At 38.9% G+C, this 13,993-nt stretch overlaps 1 protein-coding gene across 1 annotated transcript; it reads right to left on the bottom strand.

Moving 5' to 3' along the window:
* Positions 1 to 543: 543 nt before the first annotated feature.
* CD180 (CD180 molecule) lies at positions 544 to 13,603 on the bottom strand. Its single transcript, XM_054987189.1, has 3 exons — positions 13,470 to 13,603; positions 5,923 to 6,089; positions 544 to 3,341 (listed from the first exon to the last, which is right to left on the bottom strand). The coding sequence occupies exons 1-3, from the start codon at positions 13,557 to 13,559 to the stop codon at positions 1,610 to 1,612; spliced, it is 1,989 nt and encodes a 662-aa protein (XP_054843164.1). The 5' UTR covers positions 13,560 to 13,603; the 3' UTR covers positions 544 to 1,609.
* Positions 13,604 to 13,993: the final 390 nt, after the last annotated feature.

Raw genomic sequence — 13,993 nt, forward strand, 5'->3', positions numbered from 1 at the left:
TAGTGGCTGGGCTTTATAAAAATCTACACTACCAAATATTTGTATTAATTTAAAATGACTGAATCAGCTTTTGAAATGTACTAAAAGTAACAAACAATCAAAACAAAACCATATGTACAATCAATACATAATCATCTAAAACTGCTGTTTTCAGAACTGTTTGACATGTTTGCTCTGTAAGTTTTCCTTTCTGCTCTTATATCTTGTGAAGTCCTTTAGTAAAGGTACAAAATTAGTTTCCATGTTGTTAAGGGCACACTGATCACATGTGATAACATCCGAGTAAGATATATAAAGCATCTAAGTATGGTTTATCTACACATTTATTTGAAATATTAATATATTTGAATTTTTTTTAAAATGGGTAAAACTGAAATTTGAAATACTTTGTATAAATGAGCTACAGATTATATGCAATTGATTTTGAATATATGAGCTAGAGATGCTTATAATGAAGTTCTGTATTTGAGAAAACTACACAAGAGAAATTAGGAAATAATCTTTTACCTGTATAAAATTAAGAACAGACAAAACTAGAAGGCATTATAAACAAGAAAAATAATGTACTTTTTAAAAACCTGTAATATTTGTACACACACACACATGCTGGGTAATGTGTTAAATAAAACAACTTTCAATAGCAAATGGGGAATTTTCAGTGCAAGGCCTCTGGAAGCAACAGGCAAACTTGATATAATATAATAATAACATTTGATTTGTATACCACCCTTCAGGACAACTTAACACCCCTCAGAGTGGTTTACAAAGTGTGTTGTTAATAACCTCATGACAATCACCCTGTGAGGTAGGTGGGGCTGAGAGACCCAAGGTCACCCAGCTGGCTTAGAGGAGTGGGGAGTGAAACCTGGTTCTCCAGATTAGAGCCCTGCCACTCTTAACCACACCAAACTGGCTCTCATGTTGGTAACCTGGCAGAGAATGAGCAGGTGAGTGGAAATCTTGTGCTTATAAATTGCTGATATACATATAAATTTATCCTTACAACAGCCCTGTGAGGTAGGTTAGGCTCAGGGAGAGAGAGAGAAAGAGAGGGTTATTAGTCCAAGTTTGCCCACTGATCTTTATTGGAGAGTGGGGAATTAAACTCATGTCTCTCTAGTCCAGTACTGTAACCACAGTGGGGCTCTCAATTCATGTTAGATATGTAAACTTGATTAAATTACTGTACACTGGCCAAGGAGTATGTATAATTAGAGTTGGGAAAAGCTGATCTTCATTTCTTTCCCACTTTCTAGGGTAAGTTGCTGTTTGTCTCTTTAATTATCTGCCACATAAAAAGACCAATTAGCATATGGATTGTTCTGCATCTGTTGTCATCACTGGAGTCTCCTAGTATACAACTGAGAGAAGAGAATGAATTTCTATGCAATTCTATTTAGCATATGCAGGGTTGAATTTGACTTTCTTTTCTATATTCTGTAGATTGCTGTGATCTTTGCTACCACCCTATCTAACATCAGAACTGAATTAAATGGGTGCACTATTAATGTTGAGGGACAGAAGCAAAACATTGATCCTTTCCTTATAAGCTGTTTAATTTTTTCTCTGAAATTAATTGTTTGTGTGCGCCTTTCTTTTTTTAAAGAGCTCAAATATGTTGGTACTTTCTTTTTAAAAAACGTGTAATCAGAATTAAGGATGCTGCAATTACAGCTATCACAACTAAGGTAATCAATATTATTTGCGCAGTGTGATGTCCACAGGAAAGATTTACAAAGAAGAGCTTAATGCCAGCTAGTGATTTGGGCTCAGAGCATGTGGTCTTGTCAGAATCTTCAATTTTATCTATGTTTTGCTTATACCAAGTTAATAACTCAATATTGGAACAGGTGCATTCCAATGGATTGTAACTTAAATTGATTACACTCTTGCCAGATAAGCTAGTCAACATATCACGTGGGATAATGCGGATTTTATTATTGGCAAAATTGAGATAAATGCTCCTGAGATTAGAAAATATGTCTGAACTGAATGCAATAAGGTTATTGTAGCTCAGGTCCACATGCTTTAGCTTTCTGAGGGCATAAAATGCTTTGGTTTGTATACCTGGCAATTTACAGGAAGATAAAATTAATACCTCTAGATTGGGTGTCTGCCGAAAGACATTGTCATTCAGCATTGTACCAGATTCAAAATTATTCCCACGCAGGTTGAGAACATTAAGGCTCTCTAGACCTTGCAAGATGTACTGAATACTTGAGCCAATCTGACAGTATGAAAGATTCAGGGACTGCAAAAGATGCAGATTGCGGAAGGGTCCTTCAGGCTCACTGGTGGTAACCTGTGTAAAAGCGAGGTCTAGGATCACTAGATTAGCACATTCTTCAAAGGCTATGTTGTGCAACAAAAGCTGGCGATTATAGCTCAGGTTGAGGTGTCGCAAGCTGCTCAAACCACGGAGTTCCTGGTTACAGCAGTCTGAACTTTGTACTTGACTATTGCTCAGGTCCAGATACTGAAGTTTTGACAATGTTTCTAAGCATCCAGAGCCCAAATTCAGTTTCTCAGAATTATCTCTAATGAAGAGATGAGTCAGGTTGGGGAAAGCAGCAGAGCTGATGTCACAGAGAAGCATGAAATCATTCTTACTGAGATGTAATTCCTTCAGCACATTCATGCTAACAATGTCAGGAGGTAACATTTTAAGGAAGGTGTGGGTCAAATCTAGCTTTTGGAGTTTGGTCAAACATTGAAATGTGCCCGCTGAGATCTGACTGAAATGGTGATACTGCAGATTGAGCTCATGTGCAGAGATGTTGCAGATGCCTTGCAACATAAGGACACTTATGTCTATTCCATGGGCCATGTCTTCAAAAGACCCAAGCCAAAGAACAACTGTTTCGGCGCCTTGCAATCCATCCAAGATCACTGAAATATTAATACAACCACCAAAGTTCAAACTGTAGAAAAAAATAGAACTGAAGGCTCTGTCTTCAATGACTGCAATATTATTCCCTTTAAGAATGAGAGTCAGATTGCTAGTTTTCTTTAATATTGCTATATCATTAGCTGATATTTTTTGTATGATGTTCATCTGAAAATCCAAGTATTTGAGATTCTTAGTGGGAAAGTCTGGTGGGAATTGTATTGATTGGATGTGGTTGCTTCCCAGTATCAGGGTCTCCAACTTGCCAAGGTCCTGCATTGGGATAAACTCTAAACTGGTGAGGCCTGTTTGAGTTAGATCAAGATGTTTCAAATGACTGGGTCCAGTGAATGCTTCATCTGCCAGGAACAGAAGAAGATTTCCAGTCAACACAATTGTTTCTAGGTGAGAATTGCTTTGAAAGGCACCTCCGTATATCCAATTTATCTGACACCTTTAAAGAAAAAGCAATAATTCTGGTGTCAGTAATGCAACAATTATGTAAAAATGAGCCATTAATACATAATTAAGGAAACAAGAATACCATCTTCATTAGATAGCTGAGAACCATATGCAAAAACAGGTTAGACTGTAGCAAGGGGGGAGGAATAACATACTCTTGTATCTTTGTGTGTACATTACGGCTTTTGCAGGCATATAAGGGGTAAGAAAAATATGGCTATTAGCCTCTTGCTAATTCACTATCAATATAAAGATTAATTCACTATCATTCTAAAGAGTTAACCAAAACTAAAAGAGTGTCAGTATGGCGTAGCATCAGAGTGTTGGACTCCAATCTGGGAGATCCACATTCAAACCCCCACTCTGCCACGGAAGCTTATTGGGTGACTTTTGGCCAGGCACATACTTCGAACCTAACCTACCTCACAAGGTAGTTGTGAGGATAAAATGGAGGAGGAGAATGATGTAAGTAAGTTGCTTTGGGTCTCCATTGCGGAGAGACTTGGGGTATAAATAAAGTAAGTAGTAAAATGTTTTAGATTTGATTATAATTTAAGTAATGGCAAATACAGTTATTTTAAATCAACACTTGTAACTATCAATTGTGGATTCACCCTTATGGTGGGAACACTCTAAGAGACCAATTGTCTTACAGATCCCCTAAACGGTCTGTGCATTGGTGACAAAATGTCCATTTTTATCATGTTAGACTAGAACTTCACTTCATACTCTGCAACTCCCATTTTTTTGTTGACTGGCAGCACAGGGGCTTGGACCGATTCAGAAGAATATAAGGATTCTAACTGCAGGTAACTTGTATCTCTCCCATTGGTTCAAGCTTGTGTCACCCGTGCTGATGTATTTATTTAAAACATTCATGTTCCACAGCTCTTGGTCCTAAGGTAGCCCCTCAATTATTACAGTAAAAAGATTTTAAAAAAATACTTTGGTAGTTGCTAGAAGTAATTACGGATTCGCTATGAATCAGCCTAAAATCTGAATCTGAGGGTCCTCAATAGAATGTTTTAAAATACAGTGAGGAATAGAGGAAGAGGTGATAAGAGTGTACTCTTTCTTTCATAAACCAAGCTGAGATAAACAAAGAAGATTGCATCCGACTTTCCAGAACCTCGTAAGAACTGTACCCTCCTGGATGGGAAAAGCACCATTTGAGTTGATTGTTGCATTTAGTCCCTTCTTCAATTCTCAGTGAGTTGCATGAACATTAGAAGCTACCTTTTATTAAGCCAGATCATGGGGAGGAGTTGTGCCTATGACACAGTGGTAGGTTATCTGCTTTGCATGTGAAATATCTCCAGTTCAATATCCAGCATTTCCAACTAAAAAAAGGATCAAGTCATAGGTGACGAGAAAGACCTTTTACCTAAGACCTCAGAGAGCCACTGGCAATCAGCATAAACAATACTAACATCAACAGACCAACACAGTCTGACTCAATATAAAGCAGCTCTGTGTGAATGTGAGCATCTTGTTCAAAATTATCTGTCCCCGCAGTGGCTTTCCAGTGGCTCAGACGAAGGGAGGAACCTTTCCTAACATTTACTGCTTGTGATGCTTTAATAGAGATGTCAGGGATTGAAATGAGACCATAGGAAACATGAGCTCTACCACCAAGTCACAGCCCCTTACATGAATTAGACTGATCAGTTCATATATGGCTAGAAACAAGACAGGGTTGCACAGTCTATCATTCATACCATTCTATAAGAGCTTACTTGCCTGCCTCAACCAGGGCCCAGGCCTTTTGGGTCCTGGACCCTGCCTGGTGGAACTCTCTGTCTCATCAGGACTTGCTGTCATTCTGCCTGGCCTGTAAGCAGAAATGTTCACCAGGCCTTTGGTGTTTGAGGCAAGTGGGTCTCCTATTTGGCCTCCTATTGGGGGGGGGGGTTGTCCCCTTCTTTGTCTTTGCTTTTTTCATCTATTGACTGTTACTGGCCCCCATCGGTCCCAAGTGACTGTATACAGGTTTGTACAAGGTGCACTGCTGGAGGTGAACTTGTGAAATTGTATTTGTTCCTTTTATGCTACCAGTTTTTACTTGTTTTTATGTCTTTTAAATTGATGTGAGCCTTCTTGGTGGGGAGAACAGACTACAAGTCCAATAATAAATAAATTAAATAAATATAAATGTCTTGTAGGAAGCCATGTTCAGTTTCTGGTACTGTGGCGTGCATTGGTATTACTTGTTTGCCGGTATCTTGGAAAAGTTTCAGGCAGCATTTTTGAATTGAATTATTGAAGAGGGTTTTTTTAAAAAAAAATTGGAGGATGTTTACAGGGAACTTTCAGTAATATAACTTCACAGCCTGTGAGGCAATTGTGAAGATGGTCTATGGATCAGTGTCAAATACCACATTTACAGAATGTCATGACAATTAATGGTTTACAGGTACAACTACTTTGAAAGGTTTTTAGCAAAAGACATTTCTATTACATATCTTTTTCATATTTCAAGCTGGAAGAATGGCAATCGGAGATACTGCCTGCTTTAAAATTTGAAGGTAAAAATCCAACCAGCATGAAGAGTCAGTGGTAAAAATCTAGCATACCTAGTTAGGTCTAAAGATACCAAATCCTCTAGCTTGCTGAAAGTTGGTGATTGAAGGGCATAAAGAAAGTTAAAGCTGAAATCAAGGACTTCTGTAGTGAAAGGAAGGTATTCTGGAATCTGTTCCAGTCCTAAATCTTCACAACTGTAGCTTCTGTTAGCAATAAACTGTAAAAAAGAAAAGAAAAGTATACATAAAAGAAGAATTAATGTGAATAGAGATACCATAAGTAGGTATATCCTTGACAGAAATGCATCACATAGTTCCCATGTTTAATGAATGCACTGTATTAAAAACAAGTTACTGGTTCAGTGCATAAGCCTGCAGAATAGTCTTGAAGACATCTGTCTTTATTTTATTTATTTATGTCATTTATGGTCCACCTTTCTCACTGAGTCCTAAGGGAGATTATACAGTGTGAGAGTAGTACAGTGAGTATCAAGGACAATTTCATAAACAATGCCATAGGGTAAATAAACGCAAATTAACAAAGACATAACATTTGCAAGAATCCAATACAGAGTTGGAGAAATGTTGAAACAGAACATAAGCAATTCTAGGGCTAACACAGGAGCAGATATTTAAAGCAACAGATAGTACGTAAGGCAACATAGTGGTGAAGTCCAAGGGTGAAGTGTATGGTCCCAAACTCATTAATGGAGCATCTGAGACCCCTCCCTACAATACAAAAGCCTTTTTGAATAATTCGATTTTGCATCGTTTGCAGAAAGCTAGGAGAGTGGGGGCTCTCCTGACCTCCTCAGGCAGGCCCTTCCACAGGTTAGGTGCCACCACAGAGAAAGTAGGTCAGGTACAGGTCAATGGTCTGTGCTACGATGAACACTCTTTTTAATTTGTTAGAGTAATGGCAAGATACAGTAAAAATGTAGCACAATAAAGTCTAAAGATGCTGGAATTAACAATGCTGGTTTGTACTTTGGGCAATTTCTCCTCTTATTTGATGTCTTGTATAAATTTGTGTTATATAGAGACTCAGAATAAACCGTAAAACTCTCTGGTTTTAGGGACATGCTAGAATATGACACATTTTTAAAACAAGTTATAAACATTAGGATTGAACTTCTGATGTATTAGTAGATGCCCGTGTAATTTGTTACAGGTGACCTTGAGAGGAACCATCTGCCATCAGCTTCAAGAACCCAGGGCCCGGGTGGGTGTTCCGTTTCCTATAGCCAGAAGGCACTTGAATTGGGAGAAAAATTTTCCAAGGGAATACCAGGCACCAATATACAACTAACAATGAAATCCTAAACAGAGTTACTCCAGTCTAAGCCCACTGAAGTTAATGGGCTTAGTCTGAAGTAACTCTGCTTAGGATTTTACTGTAAATGATGTTAATTTTTCCAGGGTGGGATCGTATTTTATATAGTAATTCAAAACACATTTTGCTAAATAATTGTGATACTGTAAGTGGCTAGAATTTGTGGGGCATGAAGCATTAAGCCATGATATGGAAAATATTTTTAAATGCATGATGTCCTGCATTTTCTTGTACAGTTTGTCAGTAATATAATAAAACAGCTTCATGAATGTAAGGTGAATGGACTACAATAGAGATTGCATTAGTGTTTCATCTTGAGAAAGTTAACTAAAAATGAGTTCCCAAACTCCTTTGTATATTCTATATTTAGTCCTAGGAACTATAGTGATCTTCCAGTGCATTCAGATAGGGATGGCCAGAAACATTTAATGCAGGAAAAAATTAATAGAATTTCTGCCTTGATTATCTGCAGGGAGATGTGTTTATTCCTCCTCCCCCAAAGAGATTAATTTAGAAATGTCAGCTAATAGTGGATAAAAATTCATAGCCAACTATTAATGAACTATAATAATATAGTTTATTAAAGAGACCATAATAGTTTATGAAGAATTTCTGTGAAGCCCATGTGAAAAAAATTCGATTGTTTTTACCCAAAATAAATGCTTTTAACTGTACAGTCAACGAGGCAAGAGTATGTAGCCTGCTGTTATAGTTTTGCTACCATTTTTCTCAATGTCGCCTGCAAGATACACAAGATGTATCCTAGCAACATAAGACTATAAAAATTTCCTAGTGAGCAAAAACTTTGAGATTAGTACACATTAGCCTTCCCTCCAAAAGATCTGTTTTTATGGCACTGCAGTCCCGCTGCCAATGGATAAAGAAACAGATTTTCACAAAGAAAGAATATATGCCTGTCTTGAAAGCAATAATGCAATGTGAGAGGGCATCTAGAAAGATCCTCGTGTTAATGGAAACGAACAAGGATCTTTCCAGCTTGTGTAGCTCAATTGTTAACAGCACAGGTTATGAGCAGAATTTCAGTCCAACCATGAATCCATCGTCTGCTTTTAAGGCACAGTCTGCCCACTTCAATCTCTTACATGTGCCCCTATGTAATATGGGGGGAATGATACCAGCCTATCATGCAGGATGGTTGCTTGTACTGAAACCATGTAAGTGAAAAGTTTTCACTTGTGAGGGAAAGCAGCAGTATTTTGCTTTCTTGATGAGTAGGAAGTTTGTCATTAACTCTTTAGATTACTGGGCACATACATATGAGTCACTTTATCAGCATTTTCTTGACTATGCTGGTCTTTTTCTGGCTATTTTTCCCTCCCCCTTGTATGCTCCATGTATCATCTATATAAGCCTCCAGCAGGCCTTCTGAGGGAAGGGAACGAGGAGGGCAAAATTATTGTGACCCACAGAGATGAGCAAGTTTTGTTATTTGTTTCTGTGTGTTTGGATTTGGTCTGGATAAGGGGAGAGAATCTTTGTTTGGGGGGAAGTCAGCCACTCTGGCCTGGTGGAAAGTCAGTAGGAGCCAGGGAGCATCCAGTTTGGGATAATTCATCTCTAAGAGATGGTGAAATAAACTAAATGCTAAACAGAGTTCCACTATTTTCAGCCCCCGAACTTTAATGGAGTTAGAAGGGAGTAACTATGCTTAGGATTGCACTATGTCATCTAAATGGAACCAGCCAGAGTTTGACAATAAGTGCCTGGCAGAAAATAAAAGCCTTTTGAGGAGACTGAAAGGATGTAAGAGAAATTTGCATGCCAAAGATGCTTAAAAGGGGACACAATGTGTTGGATCTTGCCATATATTTCTGTTAATGAAAAGGGATGCAATTTTCAATAATTCTACCATTCTTCTGCAGAGCCCCAATTCACCTTCTGCTGTTCCTGTCTGCTTTTTTAAAAAAAATTAAACATTTACACGATACAGAAAATGAAGGGTAAGTTGCTTACAAAACATCAGTTGAACTTGTATTACATACTTAGCATACAGCTAACATTACACAAAAGGTGATTCAACTTTACATTGTCAACCAGTGCTTATTCTATAGTCATTCATGTACTTATTAAAGTTTGAAAAAGTTTTGTGTGAGGCCAAGGGTTGTCATCTTCAATATATTCAAAAAAAGGGAGCCATTTTCCGAAATAGTTTGTGTTAAGTGGGAAGTATTCTGCTTGGTAGATTTTGGCATGTAATTTTTCTGCGATGAAATGGTCCCAGACTTTGGGAAAACATTTTTGTAGTGAAGGTGCGTTATTTGATTTCCAAATGAATGCTATAGTGCTTTTAGCTGCTACAAGTAAATTTGTGACTAAATCTCTTCTGATTTTCGGTATCTGAATATTATCCATTGATAGAGGAAGATTGTTTCAGGTGCTAGGGGTATTTCATATGTAGTTATATCTTTAATTGTTTGTAAGACTTCTATCCAGAATTTTTCTATGTGGGTGCATTTCCACAATGGGAGAAAGTGCCTATTTCCCCGCAGCCTTTCCAGCATAGTGGAGAAGCTGATGATGAGATTTGTGCAATTGGGGGTGGGGGGTCATGTACCATCTATGTGTTATTTTGTACATTTGTAGTTTAGTTACTATTATATTTGAGTTGAGAGTGTTGTTTGACCAGATCTTTTTCCATTGCTCTGCCGAGTTTTCTATATTACAATCTTGGGACCATTTCTGTTGACAAATTAGGTTTTTGTGAGTGGAATCGGCTAAAATTATTTTATATATAATTAGGCCTTTGCGAGTGGTAGATGTAGTGTCTAGTAGATTCTCAAATTTAGTTGTTGGGGTGTTCATTATTTTCTTTAGATTGATGTTGTCTGCCATGCTTTTAAGCTGAAAATATAGAAACTAGTGTATCTTCTGTTGTGTTTTGGCTTCTATTTCTTCCTTTTGCAATAAACCTGTTCCTGTCTGCTTTGAGCTGCATTTTGGGGAGCATTTCAGGTTGCAAAATGACAGGGGCGAAGAGAGCCCCATTCACTGATGGAAATCCCTTCTGTCAACTAGAATTAGGTGAATATTAACAAGCATCTGGACAAAGGGTAATCTGATCGATGTATTGTCGAAGGCTTTCACGGCCGGAGAACGATGGTTGTTGTGGGTTTTCTGGGCTGTATTGCCATGGTCTTGGCATTGTAGTTCCTGACGTTTCGCCAGCAGCTGTGGCTGGCATCTTCAGAGGTGTAGCACCAAAAGACAGAGATCTCTCAGTGTCACAGTGTCACAGGTAATCTGATCGCCATCACATACTAGGATTTCCCAAAAATTCCTCAGCAATGGCTCTGAGTAAATATTCCATTCATGGGAGGAAAGGATGGGTCCTCTCATGGGTTACTAACTGGTTAAATTAATGGTAGCAGAAGATAGGACAGGGTAGACAACTTCTTTTTGGCCCAAGTGCCCCACCTTCATATGCTAGGGTTCCCAGATTCCTGGTACAGGATTCTCCCTGACTCCTATTTCCTGCATCTGATCCTGTGGCCATGTTATCTCACCCCCTGCAAACGTATAACCATACTTGTTCAAATTGATATGGGGGTAGGTGGGCCTGCAACAGCCAACTGGAGAAAAATGGTGTGGAAAATGTAGCCCTCAGTGACAGCGTAACATCACTTCTGGGGGAAAAACAGAAGTGATGTCAGTCCACTCTAGGAATTTCTGGAATCTCTGTGGTCCGTGTTCCTGCCCCCTGTCTTCCCTAGACTGTATCATATGCATATGAAGATGTTATGCCAGCAGACAAAACCAGGGCAGGGGTGAATATTGCACTTGTCTATATATACAGCGAGCAGACTGAAACTCAGTGACACTGCCAGCCCTTTAGGGGCTCAACTCACTGCCAAGATCCAGGAGATGATGGGCATAAGCAATGTCTCTTGCTTTCTCCCATGACACCATCCCCAGGAGCAATGCCACCAGCTCAGGCTCACCTTGGTTGCTTGGGTGTAGAACCAACCCTGCATGCTGAGCAAAATGGTTCAGCATGCCACCATTCAACATGTATGCCAGGCATTGCTCTGTGGGAAAGAGGCAAAGGGACAGTGGAGGGAAATTAGTGTAAGAGTCCCCCAGGGGTATTACATTAGGACCAGGCTGTTTAATTTGTTCATTTGTTCACTACTCACTCCCTGAGTCCAGATAAATTTATGAAGTGGCAGGTGACACAACAAAATTATTCAGGATGGAGAAAACCAAAACATATTGTGAAGAGCTCCAAGAAGATATTTCTAAATTGGGTGAATGGGCAACAATGTAAAATGAGAGTCTGTGTAGTTAAGTGTAAAGTAATGCAAATTAGGGCAAAAATCCTAACTTTACATATATGCTGTAACTCACCAGGAAAGAGATCTTGGTGCCACAATGGTTAGCTCAGTGAAAACGTCTCTTCGGTGAGTGGTAATATTAAAAGGTAATATTAAAATATTAGGGAAATTTAGGAAAAGGATTAAAAATAAAACCACCAATATAGAGGTGGCTGCATTTGGTATACTGTGTACACTTCCAACTGTCTTGTTTCAAACAAGATGTTTCAGAGCTGTACAATGTACACAAAGGGTAATTAAAATGGTTAAGGGATTGGAACACCTTCCATATGAGAAAGCTCATTCTTTGATTTAGTTCGCACAATGAGACTTCAGGCACTTTTTCTCCTTGACAAGGGCCAATACTGTGGCAATCTCCAGACAAAGCCACAGCAACCTGTGATAAAGCATCAGTTTTAGTAACTGGAAATCTAATTAAAACTCCAAGTGCTCCTGGAGATCTGTTTTCCAGTCATCAAGGGAAGAAAGCTCAAAACCTACAGGAAACATTTTCTGAGTTGGGAACGATCAATGTACTAAACCCCACCCCCCATGTTAAAAAGTAGGCTTGTGAAAACATGAAGCTGCCTTTCACCTTGTCAGACTATTGGTCTATCCAGTTTGGGGCTGTGTAATTGGCTTGCAGTAATTCTCTACGTCCTCATGCCAAGGTCTTTCCTTATCTTGCTACCTCAAATCCTTATAAACTGGAGTGAGATCCTTGTAGATAATCACCATTGCAACGTTAATGCATGTTAAGTGAAAAATTGGCTGAAGTACGATTATAAACATACTGTAAAAGGTGAAATGAAATGATAGTTTTCAGCATATAGCTATGTCATCACAGAAAAACAATACAAGATATGGAATCAAAACTAATACCACAAGAAATTAACAGAGCACAATCACACGTTCAGACACTGCATCTTCTGGCACACTTATTTTCCTGGGAAAGAGCAATTTTGAATTTGGAATTGCCTGTTTTTCAGTTACTATTTTAAAAAGCTACCACTTCTAACAAATCTTCATTCTAAGCTCTCTTTGTGTCAGGAAGGTAGCAATAGCGCAATAAAACTGAAAGCGAGGCTTACCAACCAACAGGAATGCGAAGAAACTCCTGCTATAAAGCTATAAAAGATTGTCCTGCTTGTGGCCAGAAGTGTGCAGAAGGGAAAATATCACCCCAAGGTCTAGTTCTAGAGAAATCGAGTGCATTTAAACTGCTTATAAAGCAAAGCACCTGTTCTGACACTGCTGATCCACACAGCTGAAAGGGATAAGTGGGTTTTTTTCATCACAATTCCTCTGATTCCAGCAAACTGCTCACAAAATGTTGTTTTTCCTCACTCTGTGAAATACTGTGTGAACTAAATCAAAGAATGAGCTTTCTGTCATCTCTAGGGCTTTTTCTGGTGCAAGGTCACACATCACTCTTAATGAGAGAAAAAGATCTGCACATATCCATATTAGTTGGGCATAAACTGATACAAAATTAAAACTCTATCCTTCAGCTCTTGATCAGTTGCCTGGGTTGAGATTCCAAGCAGCCCCAACCTTAACAGGTAGGGGTATTAGTCATGATTTAACTCATTGAAATGAACAGCACAAATTAACCGCTACCTATTTCAATCTCATTGTTGTCAATGAAACATAATTGCAACTCACTTTCGTTGGATTGGGACCAAAGTTTGCTTGCTTTTCAACAAAAACAGAAGCCCTAGGGAAAAAAGGATTGCCCTGGCTCTGTCCAGCATCAGTGAATGACAGCAAATGCCTTTTTATTGTTGATGTCTTTCAGTCACAGTTTCAGCAATTTTCTGTTCTTTAAAGCAACCCGATGTTAGTATGCAAGTATTCACTACCTCAGATTAATTATTGATCTTCTCTTAAAGACAGGTTTGCCTCAACAGAGAGACAAATAAGTTATCACTCACCTCAATGCACATCTTATCTACTGTCCTGGTTACTTCACAGCTAATGCCTAAAAGCCCCATCAGAACCCAGCAGTAGGTGCAGCAGGCCATTAGGGAGCTTTATTAGATTCTCCACACAGAGGAGCTTCAGTAATGGGAGTCAGATGAAAAATAATTTTCTAGAACAGGGTTCAGACAGCTTTGCTAAACCTAAAAGTGCTAAATCTGAAAGTGAGACTAACAGTCATGACTGATAACCCCTCCCAACCAAGTTTCCTTTTGAAACCAAGTAGTGACATTCATGCAATGAAATCCTTCTTTCACTTCCTCCCTCCCTCAGCTCCTTGCATCACACTTGCCACTTCCTCTGCATTCAAACAGAAAGATAGGGAGCCTGCTGACTTTGTGGTCGCACTATCTTCATAAAGGGACATGCTGCAGTTTCATTAGGAGAGCTTTCTAAGTAGAACCAATCTCTATATTCCTGTGTACACCCCATGTGCTTGGAACATCTTGTATAAATCTGATGGGCCTTTTTTCCCTTG

The sequence above is a fragment of the Eublepharis macularius genome, chromosome 8, assembly GCF_028583425.1.
Source record: "Eublepharis macularius isolate TG4126 chromosome 8, MPM_Emac_v1.0, whole genome shotgun sequence".
NCBI lineage: Eukaryota > Metazoa > Chordata > Lepidosauria > Squamata > Eublepharidae > Eublepharis > Eublepharis macularius.